The 22,673-nt window shown below is 44.0% G+C and overlaps 1 protein-coding gene across 1 annotated transcript in view; it reads left to right on the forward strand.

Annotated features, from left to right (window-relative positions):
* PRKCG (protein kinase C gamma) overlaps nucleotides 1–22,673 on the forward strand; it is a 49,506-nt gene that overhangs the window by 5,509 nt on the left and 21,324 nt on the right. Inside the window, exons 2-5 of the mRNA XM_061588447.1 lie at nucleotides 9,579–9,610; nucleotides 15,614–15,696; nucleotides 18,062–18,173; nucleotides 20,689–20,820. Coding sequence (XP_061444431.1) covers nucleotides 9,579–9,610; nucleotides 15,614–15,696; nucleotides 18,062–18,173; nucleotides 20,689–20,820 — 359 coding nt within the window. The remainder of the gene's footprint in view (nucleotides 1–9,578; nucleotides 9,611–15,613; nucleotides 15,697–18,061; nucleotides 18,174–20,688; nucleotides 20,821–22,673) is intronic.

Here is a 22,673-nt window from a genome sequence, read left to right on the forward strand (position 1 = left end):
AAGTTATTGAAGTTACAATATTGCTTGTATGTTCCTTACACCATCTAGCCGTGGTGCCTGCTGGCTGCATGTCAATGGGTCAGTGGAATCCGCTACGGGTTTAAGTCAGAACTTTCTAGGAGCTGTCCAAGGTGCTGAAAGAGAGGTTTAAAGGAGTTGTCCAAGGTGCTGAAAGTTTGGACTAAAACTCAGAATGGATTCCACTGCCTTACTGACATAGAGCCGCCACTGCCAGATGGGTGGGTGTCTGTGTGTGTTTTAGATATGTTAGGCTGAGAGCCAATTACTAGCTCAAGGTCACTCAGCAAGTATTAAAGCTGAGCAAGGATCTGACCCCATGTTTCTCCATCCCTAAGTACTTTTTCACACTGTGGGATGGTGACAGAATGGAAAGATGGGGGGAGGATCTTATGCCCTCACCAATGGGTGGAAGATATGGGAGGGGATCTATGTTGATATAGCTACATCACAGCTGAATGGCCAGAAATGGCCAGCATATTGCCACTGGACTCTGATCCCACTGACCTGGTGCTCATGACCAGTCAGACTGCTGAAATACTTGCAGCCTGATCGTATGCATTTATATATGGCTGCAAGCTCCACTGGATTCAATTACCTTTACTCCTTAAAGAGGGGCAAACTACATGTTACACATACAGCTATGTATAACTTCTCAGGGTGTGTGTGTGTGAGTGAGAGAATATATACAGGGGTGTAGTTGTCCAGAATCTCAGGGGGGGGGTGTCTTAGGCCCTTTACATTTTTGGGAGCAGGTTTTCAGCAGGGTCCCTATGTCTTCATCATCCCATGAGACACACTTATTGGCTCCTAGGGATCTCTGTTGTTGTGGGAGAAGGCACTAACAAGGATCTCATTCTGGACCCAGTAGAAAAAAGGGGGCGTGGCTGTAACTAACATGAACGGACCCTGCTCTTGTGAATTTGCCACGATACCCCCCCCTCCCTCCCTCCCTCCCCCCCCTCCACTATTAGTACCTTTGCTCAGGCAGTCCATATCCACATCTCCCCCTCCACTATTAGTACTTAAAATAAACCCAGAAGATTCTATTCATGAATCTCCGGTCATGTCACATGAAATATGGCCCTAATTCTGTATAGCTCCATTTGCATGTAATCTCCTTTCATAGTATGAAGAACCACAGAAGAGAGCAGAGTTTAGGTTAGTAAGCTTTTCAGGTCAGGAAACTTTATTATGGCTGTGACACTGTCAAGTGCTGCATACATTATTGTGTCTCTGTACAGTGCCCCATATATTAATGGCACTATATGGATAAATATAGGAACAACACAGGAAATTGCCTTATACTGTGTCAGACCATTCATCCATCTATTTATTTATTTATTTATTTATTTATTTTATTCGATTTATTAGTTGCTCATCTGGCTGGAAACCCAGCCACTCTGAGCAACGTACAAAATAAAGGTATATAAACATCAGACATAAAAGTATATAAACATCAAAAAAGAAGCAATAAAACTAAACAACAAAGTAGAAGCTATCCCCCAACCCACACAGCCCAACCCAAAGATCAGAAAGTCCTCTTAAAGAAGCTCCCTTTTGAAGGCTGGAGGGTGGGGCAAGGCAGGTGGAAGCAGCCTCCCCTGATGGCAACAAAGTCTCTCTCCCCTCATAGTCCTTCTCTTGAGGCAGCTCCCTTTTGAAGGCTGGAGGGTGGGGCAAGGCAGGTGGAAGCAGCCTCCCCTGATGGCAACAAAGTCTCTCTCCCCTCATAGTCCTTCTCTTGAGGCAGCTCCCTTTTGAAGGCTGGAGGGTGGGGCAAGGCAGGTGGAAACAGCCTCCCCTGATGGCAACAGAGTCTCTCTCCCCTCATAGTCCTTCTCTTGAGGCAGCTCCCTTTTGAAGGCTGGAGGGTGGGGCAAGGCAGGTGGAAGCAGCCTCCCCTGATGGCAACAAAGTCTCTCTCCCCTCATAGTCCTTCTCTTGAGGCAGCTCCCTTTTGAAGGCTGGAGGGTGGGGCAAGGCAGGTGGAAGCAGCCTCCCCTGATGGCAACAGAGTCTCTCTCCCCTCATTGTCCTTCTCTTGTATAGCCTTCACTGACTGGTAGCACTCTCCAGGGTTTCAGGCAGGAGTCCCTCGCAACCTTACCTGGAGATGCTGGGGATTGAACCTGGGCCTTTTTACACATAAGGGAGATGCCGTGCCACCGAGCTGTGGTGCTTCCCTTAAAGAAACACACACACACAAAAGATCCTTCCCAAAGACTGATGAAGCTGCGATGAAGGGAAAGGCTGATGGAAGAGATATCAAATTCTATTTGAAGTCAGACGAAAAGGCAGCTGTGTGTCAGCTTGTGGTAAAACCTGGAGCTTTGACACCAGCACCCCCGCAGCCTCGGGAGTTAGAGTCAGGCGGAGACAAAATATGCTAAACCCCTCATCTCTGTTAATGACTCACATAGCCGAGGACACAGAAGTCTTTATAATAGCCAACTCTGATGCCTTACAAACATTTCCATTCCTAGTTGGGGCTGTGTGACAGTTGGGGCTCGCTGTATAGGCACCAGATCTCACCCTCACATTTATTTTATTCATGATTTATTTATGAAACCTCCATGTCACCTTTGCAGCCCAGATGAGGTGCTTAGAGTGACACATGACACAAGCACACAGAGCATCCATTTAAAACACAGTAACCACAATAAAAGCAGTTTTTAAAAACCTCTAAAAAATGACAGAATAAACTACAGAGGAACAAACCCAGTTCCCTAGCTCACAAGACAAGGAGTAAAGGTGCAATCTTACTATGCACACTTACTTGGAAGTAAGACCCACTGTATTAAGTGAGGCGTACTTTGAGTAAATATGTATAGGGTTGAGCTGTAAAAGAAAGACTGGCAAAGGCTGGAGAAATCAAAGAGGTTTGGTTGGTGTAGCAAAAGGCATTCAGGAAAGGGGCCAGCCCAATCTCTGTGGGAAAGGAGATCTAAATGGAAGCTAGCACCATAGACAGTCCTGCTGAAACAGGCTTTAACTGAGCTAAAAGATGAGAAATGCAGCAGGGCTTCACCTGTTGGTTTTAAGGTGCAGGTGGAGAGGTATATATAGGTGAAGATGTCCCCACAGGCAAGCAAGAAGATCTAGAACCACTATATTGAACCAGGCCAGAAAGCAAACTAGAAGCCAGCCGAGATGGGTCCACACACCAGAGTGAACCCTCTTTTCTGCCTATGCTGGATGATGAGCAGACCTCTTGCATTCTGCTCTAGCTGAAGCTCCCAATCCATTTTCAAGGGCAACCCAGTATAAATAACATTGGCATAGCAGTCAAAATGAGTGGTCACTTATGACATACACGACAGCATGCTGCAGCTCCTAGTCAGAAATGAGGATTTTCAGCCAGCTCGCTGGATAAAACTGGTGCAAGGTACTCCTGACCATTGCCTTTACCTGAATATCTGTCAGCAAAGTGGGAATCAGGAGTAGGGTAGCAAATGTTTGAACCAACGGTTGCTTCTGTGCTTTAAACAGCCATTTGGTCTGCAGCTGTTACCATGTGACTGACATGAAAAACTTTGCCTGCTGATTACCATGGGAAAGATTCCTTTGTGAAATTCTGGAGAGCCACCAGGGAGCTGACTTGGTGTAAGGCAATTCTCTATGTTTCTAACTGAGTAGGATTTTTAGGGATCATAGGGTGGGGCTTTAGTACCTTGCAAAAGGAAATAAGTATGCAAATTTCCTGGATTTGTGTATTTTTATAGGTCACAAAAATATTTTTTTCCTTGCAGATTGCCTTGGCACATAATTTCATTTTTTTTTTAAATGCAGAGTATACACAGGCTTGAAGACCGGTAGCAGCTTGCAATGTTTATTGCCAATTCTACACTTCAGTGACTCTTAAGGCCCAGTACCAAGATGGGGTGGGGCCTTCCAAATTTGATCTGAGCAGTGGTGCTAGGGGAGAGGGTATTTTAACTATTTTCTACCATGCCATTTCCCTATTCTAAATCATTACTCCAAAGCTCAATGGAAGATGAGAATTGCAACTTCAGGGTGAGGGATTTAGATTGGGAAAATAGCAGGGGAGGCAGAATTCCTCCATGGGGCTAACAGCAGCTTGTCAGATGTGATTTAAATTGGTGTGTGTGTGTGTGTGTATGTAAGTTAAGGGAAATTAGGGGAAATTCCCTGTTTTAAAGCCGATTTTGTGCTTTTGCGGCATTTTGCTGCATTTTCGTGTCATTTTCATGCGACGCGACCCATTATAATCAATGGGTTCTGCTTTACGGCGATTTCCGCTTTACGGCGGGGGCCTGGTCCCTAACCCGCTGTATAAGTGGGGCCCTACTGTACTGGTTTGTAATACAACATTAAAACAACAACAAAAGGATTGCTCATATATCTGTTTAACAGTTTGTGTTCTGTTGGGTTTTTAACACTAAAACTACAACATATATACCAATTAGGGTTACCAGGTTCAGGGCCTGATCCTGATCCTGTGTCTTTAGGAGAAAAGAAAGTCAGCCAAGTGCAGGTTTTTTTGCAACACTGTAGTGGGGAAAACCACAAGGTGGAATTCTCCCTTCCCCCTGCACAACTTTTAAAGATACAGAAGACCTCTTGGAGGCCGGGCCTGGCAACACCTGCACTTGGCTAACTTTCTTGTCTTCTAAAGATACAGGATCAGGCCCTGAACCTGGCAACCCTAATACCAATTGTACTGTGAGGCCTCTTAACCCTGGCAATTATTTGGACAAAACACTGGGTAACTCTTTCTAGTCAGCTGGCATCCTGCCTCTTCTGTATATTTACAAAAGATTACCATTAAACAAATTTTTACTTTCCCTTAATCCTGTATGTATTCATATGGGAGCAACTTCTACTGAAATCAACAGGGTTTACATCAAGGTTTATGATTATAGATTCTGGTGGACATCTGCAGACGTTTGCCCATCTACCCTTCTCTACAGGAAGAGCTTTCTTTCCAACTTTATTCCCCCCCCCCTCATGTCCTCAGTTTCCAGTTTTATTGGGAGCAGGGAACCCTTGATCTCTTCTTGAACTATTAACAATTTGATCTGAAGGCATAAACAGGTAAAACTTTTCAAGGCCTGGTGACTAACATCTGCTAATGTCTTCAGAGCAAGCTGCTGTTAAAGACAGAGGAACAGCATGGGGCTTGGTATGAACCACACACCACACAGTGTCTGTTCCTTTTGGCATGACTTTCCAAGATTCTGCACACCCCGGCAAAATTAGCAGTGTCTATGTGAAGCAAGCATCGAGCTGTGTATAGAACTGGAATGATTAAAACACATGCACTTGTGGACACACACTCTGCCTCCCTGCCCTTCAAAGGACAAACCGGTAAACATGGGAGGAGAAAAATATCTATATAAATCCATTCTTTCCCTACCCTTCAGCACCCCCTGACAAGTCAGGTTATTGAGCTGGTTGTAGAAATAATAAGTATGAGGCTCAAGATGGTTCCTGATTCCTTATTTGCCTGCCCCATCACCCTGTTTGACAAAGGTGGAAATGAATCTGCTGGAATGAGGAGCTTGGTTTTAAATGTGGCTGCACCCTCAAATAAACTGTGGAGTATCTCAGATCATACGTCCACCTAACTGTCTCCTATGAGCTGCTAGAAATGGGCTTCCTTCCACTCTCACATTAAAATAACAATGACAAAAAGGAATTGAGGCACTGGCAATCCACAATTGTCATTGGTTCATCCCAGATAATGTGTCTATCCACACAATTGGGTAACTCTTCACTACGAGATACTGCCTTAATCCTAGAGCCCTTTGTAATTGTGATTTTAACACGAGGGATGGGACATAACTCATTTGAAAGTGCGTTTTGCACAAATGGACTCTTGGACCTGTCAGTAGCTTATATACAGGAGTGACAATCTCCCCACCATGGGTAGGTATGGCCCAAATCCTATTTTGGGGGAGAGCTGTATTTACACCCAGGGCCCCTCATTCAGACATCATCTGAACCTTTATAAAAAATAAATAGGGAGCTGGGGAGTGCAAAAAAGAAACTGGTCTGGGAGCCATCTTCAGCCCATCAGCCTTTTTTGTTGTGATCCCCATTAAGCAATCCTGAGGCTTCTCTTTTGCTGCTTCTCTACTGCAAGAAAAACAGCAGCTTTCAAATGTTCCCCTGTCACGAAGCAGGCTCTGATGGGGAAAGAAAAGAAGCTAGCAACCCTAACTGAGGGACAGCATCTATGCTTTTCACAGAATTCAAACTCTACAATTCTGGGTCATATCTCAGCATCCTTCCTGGCCACCTCCTGCTCTGTCTTTGTCCTCACATTTTAAAAGCTGTAAAGCTGTAGAGAGGCTTTGATCCATCCCTGGAACACCAAAGGATCTGGGAACTCAAAAGACATGGGGGGGGGAGAAAGAATACCAGTCAGAATTTGAGAAATCAAATCCTCTCTCCCCACACTAGGCTTTCCTTCCCCAAAAGGAGGTGGGTTTGATTCTTTCAGGGTCATCTTCCCTGCCCCCCCCCGGGCTTTCCTTCCCAAATATTTGTCAGACCCAAAGAAATGAGCTCCATTTTTCTTTCTACACCTCCCTTTTCTTAAAATACCTCCACAGAAGCTCTGGTTTGATGTTTCTGGTTGTGTTCACCCACTCAGGCCTGAGAAGAGAACGCCCCTCAGGCATATATATTCAGGATCTCTTCTTGTGGAGTAATTGCTGCGAAACTTATTTCACTTAACATTTCTTATCCATAGTCTGGCGTGTGTGTGTGTGCGTGTTAAAAATAAGTTTGCTTTTCCTCTTGTCAATTTTTGTGATAAATAGAAGACACACTCCACTGTTGTGCCTGTGTATTAGAATGTGGCCTGCACTGAAGTCCTATAAAGTGTGTGTATGTGTGATATAAAGTACAGGACTTGCAGGTGAGAAAGGTTGTGAATTCTTTCCCTAGAATTCTCCCCAACTCACACCCCGAAGCCTCTCCATCTATTTACTATTGAAGAGGGTTACTCTTAGAGCCCTAATAGGAAAAAACACTTGGAAAATAGTGGGTTTTTTTAATTGGGGGGAAGGGTTTAATATCCCCTCCATCTACCCATGCTGTGCTTTATGTTGTTGTTACATTCCTGCCCCACCTCCCATAGGAATCCAGTTTTAATACATGAGTCTGCTGCTATCATGTCTTATTTAGAATTACTTGCTCCTCCTCCTGTGCCTCTGGATGAGTCACTGTTCTATTATTTATTTAAGATATCTTTAGGTCACTTTTCAGGACAAATCCCTCACAAGGTAGCTTTGTAATCAAACTATCTAAAATTTATTCTAAAAAATAATCACTAAAAACTACAGTAAGACTCCATAACAATAAAATAGCAATAAGTATAGCATTTAACCCAGCATGATATCATTTTGCTGGGCAAGCCTCCCCTGAGGGCAGGCAACCCTATTGGGTCTCTTGTTGTATGATTTCATCCCCTCATGCAAAGATGCAACAGAATTACTTGCCACAGTAGAAGCAGAAGTAGAAGATGACTGGAAGAACCAAGGCAAGTACTGTGACTCTTTCAGAGATGCAGTGGGCAGCCTCCTTTGGGACCTCACAGGATACTTTTAATTATTTAATTAACGCATTTGCCTTGTTGCATGACATGCTAACATGCCCTGTCACATACCTTAGGAATTGCTAGTGATCATGAATATGGAAAGGAAGTGTTAACTGTTCTGGAGTTATTTTTGTTTCCAGTGCAATCCTGTAGTGGTGCTTACTCCTGGGTAAATGGGAATAGGATTGCAGCCTTAATCTGGAATAAAAGGGTGTCATCTGGGTGCCAGTCACCTATCTGACCTGGAGGTCCTTCAACCCCCACAGTTCTTTTGTGAGATTGCTGTCTTCACGTCAGAAACTCTGCCTTTGACACATACTTTTCTGCCCAGCAGATTTTCAACAGGTACAGCTTTCCCCCCACATGAATATGCAGTAATGGGGGAAGCTGCACTTGAGTCTCACCATGTCACATAGTTTGTAATGGTACAGTCATCCTCCTCAAGATGTCATCCCATATTCCCCTCCCTTATTTAATCCGGATTTGCCATTTTCACTATTTAATTTTTTTACTTATTAGATTTTTCTGCAGATACAGTAAATCTGGATAAAATGGTCAAATAATGTGGGACAGCAGTTTGATGAGGACAATGTTGTGTGGATGTTGGGGGAAAAACTTGGGTGCATGAGCAGCACTGAGCCCACAATAAACTGTTGTGTGGAAATGGAAACAAACAGAAGCGGTGGCCGCCATTCCTGTCCCAGAATTCATTTCTTCCTGATTGTACTTGAGACCCAGAACTCACGAATTCAAATTCTAGCACCTTCACAAAGAGCCACAGATTCCTGATTTTCTCAGTCCACTCCCCTGTGGTTTCCCCCCCATTTCTCATTATTTTCACCTAAAGGTAAAGGTGTCCCCGCACTTGTAGTGCAAGTCGTTTCCGACTCAGGGTAATGTCTTGTGACGTTTACTAGGCAGACCATATATATGGGGTGGGATTGCCAGTTCCATCCCCGGCCTTTCTGTACCCCCCAGCATATGCCAGGTACTCATTTTACCGACCACGGATGGATGGAAGGCTGAGTGGACCTTGACCCCTTTTACCGGAGATTGAACTTCCTCCTTTCGTTGGAATTGAACACAACTCTTAATAGGTGCAGGAGCCCCATCCCTCTTGTGCCTCTGGCCATCCCACTTTTGAGCCCCCAAAGCAACTTACAGTTCTCAGAGGTGGCAGAGACCCCTGTCTGAAACCCTGGAGAGCTGCTACCAGCCAGTACTGTACAGACAACACTGAGCTAGGTGGACCAGTGGCCTGACGCAGTATAAGCCAGCATCCTATGTTCCTAACTGACAACGTATCACAAGGAACAATATGAGTGTGTTTGTGAGTGGCAGAGAGGAAATGTTTGCGGTTTCTTGTTTTTCTCTTTCCTTGTGTTCCTCATTTCTCTTGCCATCATGACCTCCTGCACGGCTAGTTTATTCCTTTTGTGCATTTTTAATTAAAGCCAAGTGCTGAACTGTTTAAAAAAAAGTGCTGTCATCAGTATTCTAATTACTGCAAAGAGAAGCACAAATATAAATTTCCCTGCATGATGAAAGACGTTTCACCAACTCCTTCAGCATCTGTTAGGGCTGGTGGAACATTGAGGTACCGGCTGTAAGTTTCTGGAGGCTATTGCGACTGGGAGAGGGGTGAATGTAACTAGCAAACAAATTTAACTCAGTATTTAACTTAGAATCGAAGAATCCTGAGTGTTCCACTTTGGTTTTGGTTGGCTTTTTGCTTCAGGCACTGTACACAATATACATTTAAAGCACATTCCTCTCTCCCACCCATCCCCCAAAAATAATCCTGGGAACTATAGTTTACCCCTCACAGAGCTACAGTTCTCAGCTTCCTATCTAGCACATGAATGTGCTCTTAAGGACACATCTACAAAATTTGCTAACTCGGTGCTCCTTAAACTGGCAACCTACGCTTTGTGTGAGCTAACAACCTGTTTCTTTTCTCTCCTTGTTTCCCCTCTTTTTTTCCATACAGGGGGATTGGAAAGCAGGGGCTGCAATGCTTAGGTAAGAACTTAATTTTGGCTTTCCTCTTTGGGTTGGTTCTCTTTGCACAATTAGAGCACCACACACTGAGAAAGCACAATCATGCGCACAGAGCACTACAGCAGGATCATAGCGGGGAAGGAATTACGATTTTATAAAAGAGAAGTTGTGGAGGTTGAAGCCACGATCCTTGTTTTAGCCCAGATAACATGGGGGATGGTCTGTAGCAGGTCAGTGCTTATGGAAGAAACACACTTTGCATATACTCAGAGGCACGCTCAGCTCAGTTTACATGTGCATCTGGGGTCAGTGAAGAAGAATTCTGGGACAGAAGTCCTGTCTGCTCTTGGAAAAAGGTTTGTTGTAATTTGAAGCTATTCTTTTTATGGTGGTTTTGTGACTTTTATAACTGCCTCACAACAGGGACAGCTTTCTTGTGGCATGGAGCTAGGGGAAGATCAGAGCTTGGAAAATTACTTTTAAAAAGTAATAAATTACAGTTACAGTTACATGGCCCCCACAAAGTAGTAATTACCATTACAAATACAATTGCTCTGAAAGTAACTGATTACTTTACTTTTACTCAAAAGTAATTGCTACAATTACATTTTAGTTACTTTAAAAAAAAGCCTACAAGATGCTGGCCTTGGCTGCTGCACATCTAAGTAGCCTAAAACAACATTAAAAATAAGCACACACACACAGAGGGTAATAGAATTTTTTTTTATCGATAAGATTAACAGAATGGCATAGCAGAATCTCACATCCCCTCACCCCACCCCCAGCAATGATGATACCCCAATACACATATTTTTGTATATATATTGCCTCCAGCTCTTTTCTCCTTCCACTCCTGTCAATTTTTAAACAATTGTTTTCTCCACCCTGTCTCGCTCTCCACCTCCTCCCTTGTCACCTCCTAAGCACCCATAGAGCATGAAGGAAGAACAATGCTGCACAGAAGCCCAATTTGAAGCACATGATTTTTATTCACAAATCAGAGGAGGAGAAGACGTCCCCTGCTCCCCCCCCAAGTAATGCACAAAAGTAATGCTGGAAACATTACAATTACTCCTCAAAAGTAATGAAGTTACTACTCATTCTATTACCAGCAAAATGTAATGAAGTTACCCACTAGTTACTCAAAAAAGCAATAAATTACAAGTAATTCGTTACTTGTAACTAGTTACTTCCAAGCTCTGGGGAAGATGCACCCAGAGAGTTGAATTTCTCTCTGCCAGATAGTTTTTGAAGGTGCAAAACCCTTGTTGGAAGAAAAGGCAGCAAATCTAGTTAGGAGAGGACAACTGTGAAGAAAGACTTATTTGGTTCTCTACCCTCTTTATAGTGAAACACTTCAATGGGAGCTAAGAGCCAATGTGATGTAGTGTTTAGAGGACAGGACTAGGGACAGGAGACCCAGGTTCAAATCTCCTCTCAGCCACAAATCTCGCTGACTCAGCTGCACCTTCAGTATCTCAGCCTAACCTACATCACAGGGTGGTTGTGAGGAAAAGGGGGTTGGAGAGAAGCATGCATGTCCCCTAATCAATAAATAGGAGCCAGGTCGCCTGAATTCTTTGGTAGGAGTTACTTCCAATGGGGTACATCAGGGCATGTTAGGGGCAGAGGAGCAGGGATTCAGGATTCATAGAGGCTCTTATTAGGGAGAGAGTTGGATTGTGCAGGTGCTAGGCAGGGTTGCTTCTAATTTCCCTAATTCCCTTTTTAATCAGGCAGTTCACACACACACACACACAACCCCTGAGCCAGGTTTTATTGTTTCGCTGAACTAGATTTCTTCATCTATTTTAGGGCTGTGAAATCTCTCTCATTCTTCTTGTATTTTATGTACACTTCTGTCTCTTCCGCTGCCCTTGTACCTGACACTTCGGTCCAAATTTACCTTCACGCTTGCACCTACCTCCAGCGTGCTTGCACTTGTGTGTGTATTTATAGCATGCCAGTACACATGTGAACACTAGTGTGGAATACACACTATGCATATGCCGTGTGTGAAGTGATGGCAATTACTCCCTCCACTGACATGCACACACTTGTAAAATTAGTCACAACTTTGCAACTCTCCTTGACCCCGATTTTTAAAAAAAGTATTTATTGACTACGTTTTTGAAAATCTTGATGTTTCTCCAAATTGCTCAGGGCAGCAGACATGATTCCTTACCCTCTTTATCCACACAACAACCTTATGAGTTAGGCTAGGTTAAGGCAGGGTTACTGGCTCATGGTCACCCAGTGGGCTTCATAGCACCTTGGACAGCTCCTTGAAAGTTCTGACTAAAACCCAGAATGGATTCCACTGCCCCACTGACATCGGAGCCACCAGCCTCAACTATTCATAGCTGAGTGGAGTTGTGCAGGTCCTAGTCTCTCATTCTAGCCACTACACAACCATGCTTGCTCTCCAGCACTGAGAAGGCTGCCATCTTCCATGGAAGAAAGAGAGAAGAGGAGGGTGGTTCCTTAACCCTTTTCACTCCAGTGTTTTCCTGCTGAAAATCACCCACAACCTGCTGTTCATTCCACAGGACACCTACATCTTTTCCAGCACTGGTGGAGGAGGGGTGAAGCAGCTTGACGAGTGATCTTTTCAGCAGACAAAGCTTCTGGAGGGGAAGGGGTTAGGAAAGCCCTCCCCTTCAGGCTTCTGTGAAAAATTACAGTAAGCATTTTAGAAAAAGAAAGAAAGAAAAATTGGGAGGAGGGAAACTACATATGTCATGTGCAGTTAAGCCTTTATCTCTATATAGGCCTTGTTCGCATGTAACGGAAAACCATAGTTGATGGTTTGCCTTGATTGTGCCTTTCTGGTCTGTTTTGCTCCTCCCTGCTTGTATGGGAAGGAAACAAATCGCAATCCTTGGCTTAGCATTAGATTTGGACCAGGGATTGTGGTTTCACTCCCAGCAATTACAGTCTTAAGGCAAGGTTTGTTCTTGGCTCATTGATTACGGTTTGCTGGAGCAAAACAAATTATGATTCCTGGTTCTGACATCATGCTAAGCCAGGGATTGTGGTTTGTTTCCTCCCAGTGCGAGCAGGAAAAGTGAAAGAGCCCTCTTAGGTACCTCCATGGTGAACCATTTGTTGTTATGTGCCTTCAAGTCGATTTTGACTTATGGCGACCCTGTGAATCAGCAACCTCCAATAACATCTGTTATAAACCACCCTATACAGATCTTGTAAGTTCTCTGAGTTAATGGTGAACCATTCATCAACTATGGTTTATATAGAATGTGAACTGGGCCATAGACACAATTGTACTGAATTAGACTTCACTGATCAGCTCTTCCACATTCCAAAGAGAATTTCAAAAGTGCAGGCCCTTCCAAGGGCAGGCCCTTTCACTTTCCGTAAGATGTATGCAATCCCATACACTTCTTTCTAACACATATCCACACTTGCGTGTAGATAAACAACCCTCTCATGCATGTAAGCACATAAAGAAATTCTCTCATGAATGTACATCTCAAGTTATGTGTGCATGCACATTTTCACAGGCTCATATACCCGTGTGGAATTTCCTCCTTCACTGGTTGTGATTGTGAAGAAGATTTTCACTGGCAAGTTGGCAGCTAACACCTAGAGTTGTGCCTACAAGACCCTGCCTTTCACAGACATTCATGTTAGTCACACCCAGTTTCATATATATGGTTTCCCTACTCCATTTTGTTCTGCAGTGCGTTTCTCAGGTTCAGGATTCCCTCCTCATCATGGGGCAGTTTATAGGCCTAAGAATCACCCCCTCCCTTCTGTCCTCCTCCCCCAAACTTGATTACATTCTGGAAAACACATCTTCAGCTCTCTGTGTCCAGACCTGCTGGTTGCTAAGAAACCACACTATGGCTGCCACTGAGATTGCTAAGCAACCCCCCCTTACTTGCCAGTTCCATCAACACCTGCCAATCAACTGATGCCCCATATCATATTCTAATGTTCCAACTGTGCATCCTCATTCCCGCACCCAATTTGTCCTCTTCACCAATCAGGCCCCACTTCTTTTCTAGAGAATTTAGGAGATCTGGCTCCAAGCATGCTCTGCTGTAGCCAACTGGGCAGTACTCTTGGTGTTATAGGTCTCAGCATCCACCTTTCCTCCCCCCCCTTCACATTTCGTTGTGCATGCTGGACATCACACACACACACACACGCACACACACATGGGGCAATGGTTTAGTAGGGAAATCTGTTGCTATGGGAACCCAAGGCATATACAAAAGTGGCTGAACAAGAGATATGGATCAGGGATAAGGTTGCCAACTGGATGGAAAGTAATGGATCTGGTCTGCACTTGTGCCTTTAACAGCTGCTTGATCTGGAGGAAATAGCAGCAAAACAACAACAATGGAATCTTGTGGCACCTTTAAAAACTAACAGGAGATAGCAGCAGGTGAAGCTTTCAATGATATGGAGATAATCATTTTATTATCTGCTGATTGCTGTAGATGATAAATGCCTGTTAAATCCTCCCAGGTACAAATGCCAGGTGAAACACTGGCAACTGTAATGGGGGGCTGGGGGGGTAAGTGAGAAGCAGGGCTAGGATTTCTGAGAGAGGGCTGTATCCTAATTGTTACATAGTAGAATGTTTCAGAGAAAGGCCTCTGGCTGTGAGAGTGGGGACTCCTGGGTTCTTTCTATGTGTCCGTGTGCACCAGCGCCAAAGTCTTCCCTCCCTCCTTCCTCTGACTAGGTCCGATCCCCCTCCCCTGCTGTGCACGGGTACTTGTGGATTCGTCCCCCGCCGGTTGCCATGGAGACCCATCTTCCAAACCTCAGGCCTCAAGATGCTGAAGGCAGGAGGGAGAGAAAGAGAGAGGAGGGAAGAGAGGGAGCAAAGTCACCCCCTCACCCTGCACCTGCACTCACACATTAATATAAATACCCAGGCTCTCCTTTTCCCAGAAAGCCCACTCTGTGCATTTTAGTTGCTTGGCTGTTTTTGTTTTTTACTGGAAGAACCCCTGAGGACAAACTCAAGATCAATTAACACATATTAATATTAGCCCCTAGCACCATTTAGTCAGTTTGGCAGGTGGTAAAAGGTTAAGATCCCCCTGCCCCCCTTCACCATTTCAATGAAAGCTTATATTGATTCTAATCAAGGCGGGGTATAAATGTAATAAATAAATAATAATTAATAGTGTATGCCAGAAACCAATGAAGTGATAATTTTGCCACAGCATTAAACATATGACGACAATATAGGAAGTTGCCTTTTACTGAGTCAGACCATCGGCATGTCTAGCTCAGTACTGTCTACACTGACTAGCAATAGGTCTCCAGGATTTCAAGCAGGGAGTCTCTCCCTGCCCTACCTGGAGATGCTGGGGATTGAACCAGGGACCTACAGCATGTAAGGCAGATGTTCTTCCACTGAGCTCCAGCCCTTCCCCGAACAAAGTTATGTGCCTGGGAGGAGAGTCCATCGCTCAAAAGGTGCAAAATTATTCTGGTTCAGTCCCTGCCGTCTCCAGTTTTGTTTTGTTTTGTTAATGATCATGTCGCAAAGGAAGGAAAGGGACACTGGAGAGCCACCACCAGCCAGAGTAGACAACACAGGGGTTGCGTACACACCGTATATTTAAAGCATACACCCCAAGGAATTCTGGGGATTGTAGTTTACCCCTTACAGTTCCCAGCACCCTTAACAAACTATCGTTCCCAGGATTCTTTGGAGGAATCTGTGTGCTTTAAATGTTTGGTGTCAACACAGCTTGGGATTATGTACCAATTAATGGTCTGACTCACAATATGGTGACTTCACATGTTCGTGTGTTGTGCTGCCAGAGGTCTAGGACAAGTATGGTCTTGACACAGAGTTCCCTCCAATAAAGAACAACAAATATTTATTCTTTCCTTTTCCCCATGTTCTTTCATTCCCTTTTCCTCCTTGCTTCCCCCCTCCCCCACTGTTCCTTACCTTGCCATATTTGGTTTTATACTCAGCACTCTTTTCCTTTTCCAATAAACATTTCTCTCCTTTTTCATCCCCTTTCTCAGTGTGCAGCTTTGTCCTACACAAGAGATGTCATGAATTTGTCACTTTCGAGTGTCCAGGAGCTGGGAAAGGACCCCAGACAGATGTAAGTGACCCGCTTCACTGTCAAAGGTTTCCTGCGTTCTCAGAGACAAGTGTGGATTTGATACAGGGGTAGCTCCTCTTGTACGTGCATGTGTGTGTGGCAGGAGGGCTACATTCTTTCTTGGCCAGCTCTCTACCACAGGTGTGGGGAATCTTGGGCCCTCCAGATGGTGCTGAACTACAAATCCCACCATCCCTGGCCATTGGCCATGCTTGCTGGGGGCTGACTGGGAGTTGTAGTTCAGCAACATCCAGAGGGCCAAAGGTTCCCCACACCTGCTCTACGGGTTGCATGCCAGTGGTGGGTATGGCCAAAAATTTATGTAGCCATCCCATAGTCTCTCACACACACTCTTGCAGGCACACATACACACAGACCCTCTCCTAAGTTGATCTCTGCGGAACCGCTAAGGAGGGGTTATTATTGCCCCTTTTCTGCCCATGAAATGATCAATCTGACGACCAAGAAGGAGGCACTTTGTATCCCTGTGGGGGGGAGGGGGGGCTGGGCTCTGCCCACCTCACTGCTGTTATCTACTTAAATTTGTTTTGGTCATCTTTTTCTTGCTACTGCCAAAATTGGTGGGGGGTCCTGGGGGGAAAAGAAAAATGGGTTGGGGAAGCAGATCAGTCAACCACTCCTGTTTTAGTGACTTTATTGTGGGGAGGGCTTGGAAGCCAGGACTTCAGGCCTCTTTTCCACTCCAGGTGAGCTCGTCCCGGCTTCCTTGCTATTTATACTGCTGACAGAGAGAGTGGATGTCTTCATGCAGCTAAAGCTGTCCCATTTCTGTTGTCCTTGGCCTGGAATCCTAGAGAAGGAATGAGAAAGGATGGGAGGACTTGCCTAACTTGCTCCTTTAATAGCACACAATCACCTCACGAGGCTCCTTCGCAGAATTATGAGTGCTCAAATTTACACAGGCATTTTTGGGTGTGACTTCACATGCATACCCTGGGGCACAGTCATGCAACCTCGTCTACATCCACATGTTCCTTTGTGAGAGGAAGGTGCACTTGTGGCACGCATGCCCTTAAAAGCAGGGCCTTAGTGTGCACATGTTTAAAATCTTCCTGTGTGCAAACAAACTAGGGCCTCAGCCCATTCTGTCTGACTTAAAAGAAATGACATGTTGCTGCCACCCCATTTGTCCTCCCAGTGTTGAGTGTGTTTTTGTGCTACCATGCACATGGATTTCTTTATTTCAGCTACTTATATACTGCTGGATTACTGAAATTTCAAACTGTGTTACATATTTGTGTGCAGATCTCTATATGTATTCATGGAAATTCACATCTATAAACCCCCATGGATACTCATAAGCCAGAACACAGTGGCAGTATGCATCACATCCATGTACGAGGTCTGAGATTCAATCCCTGGCACATCCTGATAAAGGATCTTAGGGCCAAACTACACATGAGGCAAAAGATATAAATGGAAGCTGCATGTATCTTTCTTTTCCTTTAAACTGAAGATTTGGGGGGAGGGGACAAGGGATTAACCCCTCCATGCACCATGGTTCTGATCCTGATCAGGCCCCCACATGGCTGGTATTTAGAGTGGATCTGCTTTTTTATACATATTATGGGTGAGCTCTTTAGGTTGCTTTTACTCTTGTTTTTGATGTTTGTTTCTTCACGTCACTTAGAGTTTACCTTTGTGAAAAAAGTGACTAACAAATATAATAATAATGAAAAATAAATGTGTAATTTGGCCCTCAGGTAACAGTCGCTGGGAAATACCTCTCCTGAGACCCTAGAGCAGATGTGGGGAACCATTGGCCCTTCAGACGTTGCTGAACTACAATTCCCATCAGCTCCAGCAAGCTATTGTTATTCAGCAATATCTGGAGAGCCAAAGGCTCCCCATGCCTGTCCTGCAAAGAAGACAATACTGAGCTTAATGGACTCATGGTCTGACTCAGTATAATGCAGTATAAATATAAAGCAGATCATATGTTTAAGCCTGGCAGTTATGTACACACCTGTCACTTGCATTTACACATGACTTCCTAATAGTTTGAGAATGTATGCTGCACACCCCCTTTTCACATGTACTTGTTTACACATAATGTCCTTTTCACTTGTGGACAAACTGCACATTCGCATTCAAATCCATGCCCTTTGCCTTTCACATGCTTCTTAACATCTGCACATTCTCACATCCAAACACTAAAAGACAGAATGAGGCTGAGACTCCCTTCACAAACTACAGTTCAGAGGTTTTTGAGAGGGGGTGCTGGAGATGGAAATAAGACAAAAGAACCACTTTTGGCAAAAGACCAGCTTCTGTAGATTAGAGAATAATGTGGAGGGCCCCATCTTCATAGATGCTGTGCTTTTGTGGATTTCCCCCTTTACAGGATCCCCGGAACAAGCATAAGTTCAAAATCCACAGCTACAGCAGCCCAACCTTCTGTGATCATTGTGGCTCGCTCCTCTATGGGCTGGTGCACCAGGGGATGAAATGCACTTGTAAGTAACCATACCCTCCCCCAAGTTGTGTCGTCTGCTGCACTAAAATTAATCATCACCATCATCTTCTGTGGCACCATCAAGACTGTCATGGGCTCTCCAGAGCAAAGCTTCTTTCATTGGAGGGCTGCTGTAGAATGGAGGTTAAGAGCACATGCTATGAATAGGAAATCCTGGGTTCAAATATCAGTTCCGTCATGAATGCACTGGGTGGGTATAGGTAAACCACTAGTCTTCAGTCTCAGCTCAACATATGCAATGTGGAGGCAACAATAAGGCTACTACTAGACAACCTTACAGGATTGCTGGCTGCAATGGTGGCTGAGAATGTATATGCACATCTTTTCAAGCACTGGGTGGGGAAGTGTTCTACAGATGCCAATTAATTTTAAAAGTGAACTGACAAGGCAGTGGGTATATTATACGCCATGGCCTCAAGGCTAGTGAAAATCAGTTGTGATTTAGGCAGGATCTACATATGTAGTACAATGAGGTGGTAGAGTCCTCAGATGGTAGAACAGACAGTGCCACTTAAGACTGCAGGTGCGAGATAACAATTTTTTAAAGGCTTCACCAAGTAAACTATGTAAGCAGAAAACCAGTACATCAGAGAGAGATTCTTCCTCTGCTCTGTCCCAGTTGTGCCAGTTTCCTACTTGCTGGAAGGTTTTTTGGTGTCTTTTAGGAGAAACATTTTAAAATGTGATTGACCCCATCTATAGTCTGAATTCGTATAGGCTGTTCTGCTACCTCATTCCCAACTAGTACAGGCTGATGCCCATTGGATTCCTTGCTGAGTTCTACAAGGGCAGCACTGAAATTCAGGAAGAGGAAGCTGACAAGCAGTGTCACTTCCTAAACTGGTTCTAAGAAAGAAGGCAAGCTGTGGATGACAGAGAAGTGCCCCACTTGCCCTAATGGACCAGCCTCCACGGTTCCCACCTTAGTTGTTTGCAAGTGTAGGTCTAGCCTAAGTTGTATTGATGCCACCATCTTAAGTCTCATGGATAAATGAGAATTAGTCATTATTAACTTCAGCTGGATTGGTGGCCTGCATCTGTATATATGTGGAAATTCCAATGCAGTTTTGTACACTTCGCTATAGCAAGGTAGCATCTACTGATTGCCCTGCACATACATGGACAGGCTCCTGTGAAATTTGCAAATCCATACACATGAAACTGCCAAATTCTGAATCTATGCATGGGAAAAGCCAGTTTTATGCAAGCCAAGTGCACTCAGTGATGGAATGGGATCAGTACATCTTCCCATCTTTTGCATTTGTCTTATAGCACTGTTCTTCCTCCAGATGTTGTTGGACTACAGCTTCCATGATCCCTTGACCATTGGCTAAGCTGGCTGGGAATGATGGGTGTTGTAGTCCAAGAACATATGGGAACCCAGGGTTGAAGAACAATGATATACAGGGTGCAAGATTGGAGGATGTAATGGGGCAGTGGGGGACCTAGGGATCAGAAGTGGAGAGAAGCTAGGTGAAGTACCCGTTTCAGCTAGTGACTACAGCTACTGGTGCTTGAATTAATATATGTTAGTGAGCAGTGGTTGATTTCCTCTCTGGGAGAAGTGGACAATATTGTTAATTTGTTTTGCCTTCCTTCTCCTACAGATTTAGGGTGGATTGATGCAGTTATGTATGCAACAGATGGAGCATGGTCCTTGATGGGCTTGCTAAATTTCATGGATGTAGTCTTTCAAACAGGCATGAAAACACAGTCAGAGTCAGTTTAAATCGGCATAAAATTGCTTATGAAGAAAACAATACTGCTGATGGAAAAAACGATTTGTTTCTATATGAGGTGTGCCTGTGTTGTAGCCGGTATCACCTTACAAGAGGCATCCCCTGCTGTGTGAGAGAACACAGGTTAATGCTTTTTCTAAGAAGGTGCTTGCTACCCACAGTATTTGTAAGATCCTTTAAGAATTTTTTTTTTAAATAGCTTGTCTGCTTAATAAGAGAGTACATTTTTAGTTAACCAGAAGGGTTTTTTTAAATATTAAATGGATTCAGCAGTGTTTCTGGAAGTGTGGTAGCCCTTTGTGACCTGTATAACTAGACAGGCACATGGATGGATAGTCCCCAAGAGATATGAAGTTATTTAGCGCTCCTGATAATGATGAATTTTGAAGTTGTTTTTGGATTTCCCAGTATATTATGAAGGTAGTAATGAAATTATGAACACCCTCCCAATGGATGAATTATTAAGATGTGGTTCTCTCTCTGTTGTTGTTGGTTTTTATTTGACTACTGTAATGTAACTTTATGTATTGTGTGATGTGAAAAATAATAAACTTATTTTTTTAAAAAAGATTAACCAATTAATTGACAGTGCAATCCTAACCATGTTTTCTTAGAAATAAGTCCTGTTGTATTAAATGGAGCTTACTCCCAGGTAAGTGGGGTTAAGACTGCAGCCTAAATGGCACAGAAGGAGCAAAATTGCTGACCATGATCACCTGTTCCCAGCTGACTCACCAATCTTTTTGCCCCCTGCAGGCTGCGAGATGAATGTGCACAAACGCTGTGTCCACTGTGTGCCCAGCCTGTGTGGTGTGGACCACACAGAACGCAGGGGACGCCTGAAACTCTATATTGAGACGTTTGGGAGTGATGAGATCCGTGTGACTGGTAAGGGAATAGTGGTGATGGAGGTGGTGGTAAGAATTAGGAGTAGGACAGCCAGCTCCCATCTGAACCTGACTATTTGTGAACGTCTTCAATGGATGCCTTGCTGGGGCACTCATGTTGAAGCTTAAGTGGGTGGCAAGCATTGGGCTTTCTCTGTGGTGGTGCCCCAGTTGTGGATTGCTCTCTCCATGAAAAAATATGTCTTTTCAATGGCAAATTACAACATATCTAATTTCACTAGACCTTTGATGAACCAGGATTAGAACTCTTGTTTTGCTTTTATGCTGCTGTTAATTGTCTCTTATATTTAAGGGACCAGTCTAGATGTGATGAGATGGCCAGATCAGAGCACTTGAGGCTCTGCTATTTGAAAGTCCTGCTCAGTTCTTCTCTAGCAACTGAGATTTCAACAGCCAATGTTCAAAGTTTATTGGCATAGTATATGAGGGCTAGAAACCTTTTTTTTAAAAAAAAATTAAAAGCTGAGATATTCAGGATGTTTAATTCTGCACTTAAGGGACCAATGACACATCAACATATAGCCCCAATGCCCATGCAGTTTTGGGAGGTTGGGGAGAAGATGCAATGGAATAATATCATCATTGTTATTTATTTGGCATTTTTATTCCACTCTGTAGCTGAAAGAGGCTCCCACAGTGGCTTACAAGTACCTGCCTATAGACTCACAATGACACAAAAGGAAAATAGACTGAGAGGGAGTAGGAAAAAAGCAAGCTTAGACACTAATTTTTAGCTTCAGAGATCTTGTAATCAGTGAATGAAAAAATTTGGAGTCAAAAATTCCTGGTCTTTCAGCAGAGCTGATGGAGAGGCACTGCCATCCCATCTCTCTCCATTTCTCGCAGGTGAATCAGGTGGGTGAAGTTTGAGCTACTACCACTTGTTTTGGGAGGGGGGGGGAACTAGCCATCACTGTTAGCTTTTAACTGAAAATTGTCTTATTCTAAAAGCAAACCCTCACTCTTTAAGTAGAAACTGCCATGCCACAAATGAAAAACTTAAAAAAAAAAAACTTAGCTGGTGCAAATCAGAATTTCAGGCATCCTGCTCTGGATGTAGTCCAAGGATGATGTCAGATAAAATGTCAGAACATAGGAAAGTGGGCCGTAATAGATTTCCAGTGGTCTGGAGCCATAATTCAGAGTCCTGTGTAACTTTTTCCCTTTCCTCTTTGCAGGTAGGGATGTAATAAATTATGAAAATGCATGCATAATTGCTCAGTTTGTTTAATTCCTGCAAAATATGCTTGATTCATACAGGTCACAAGATTCAGCTTAGTTTGGCTGTTGCACTGAAACCTACCTCAGGGCAAAATCTTTCTATGTGTGCTCTCATGCAACACTACATAGTAGTAGTGAGTGGTAGAGCACCTGCTTTGCATGCAGAAGTTCCCAGGTTGAATCCCCTGGTATATCCAGTTATGGCTGGGTAAACCCCCTGCCTGAAGCCCTGGAGAATCACTGCCACTCAGCGTAGACAAGACTGAGCTAGATGGAGCCAGCAGTCTCACTCAGTATAAGGCAGCTTTTCCTAAGTATATGCCGCCCTACTCATATTCATACACATAATATTTCTCTTTCTCTTTCTTCATATGTATCTCAAATTAGTAGTAGTAGTAGCAGTAATCATAATCATAATCATAATCATAATAATATCCAAACAAGATAATGGGCCTGCTGGAGCTCAGGAAACTGCCCTAGTCTCTTCAGGAGGGAAGAAAGTCTTTTGAAACTGTGGCGGGTGGTGAACAGTGAGGGAGCCAGGAGGCCTGGATTTGGATCTGGCCGGGGTGGCGAGTGGGATTGATTGAGTTAGTGGAGGCTGAGAGCCAG

Source organism: Rhineura floridana, chromosome 11 (assembly GCF_030035675.1).
Source record: "Rhineura floridana isolate rRhiFlo1 chromosome 11, rRhiFlo1.hap2, whole genome shotgun sequence".
In the NCBI taxonomy this organism is placed as follows: domain Eukaryota; kingdom Metazoa; phylum Chordata; class Lepidosauria; order Squamata; family Rhineuridae; genus Rhineura; species Rhineura floridana.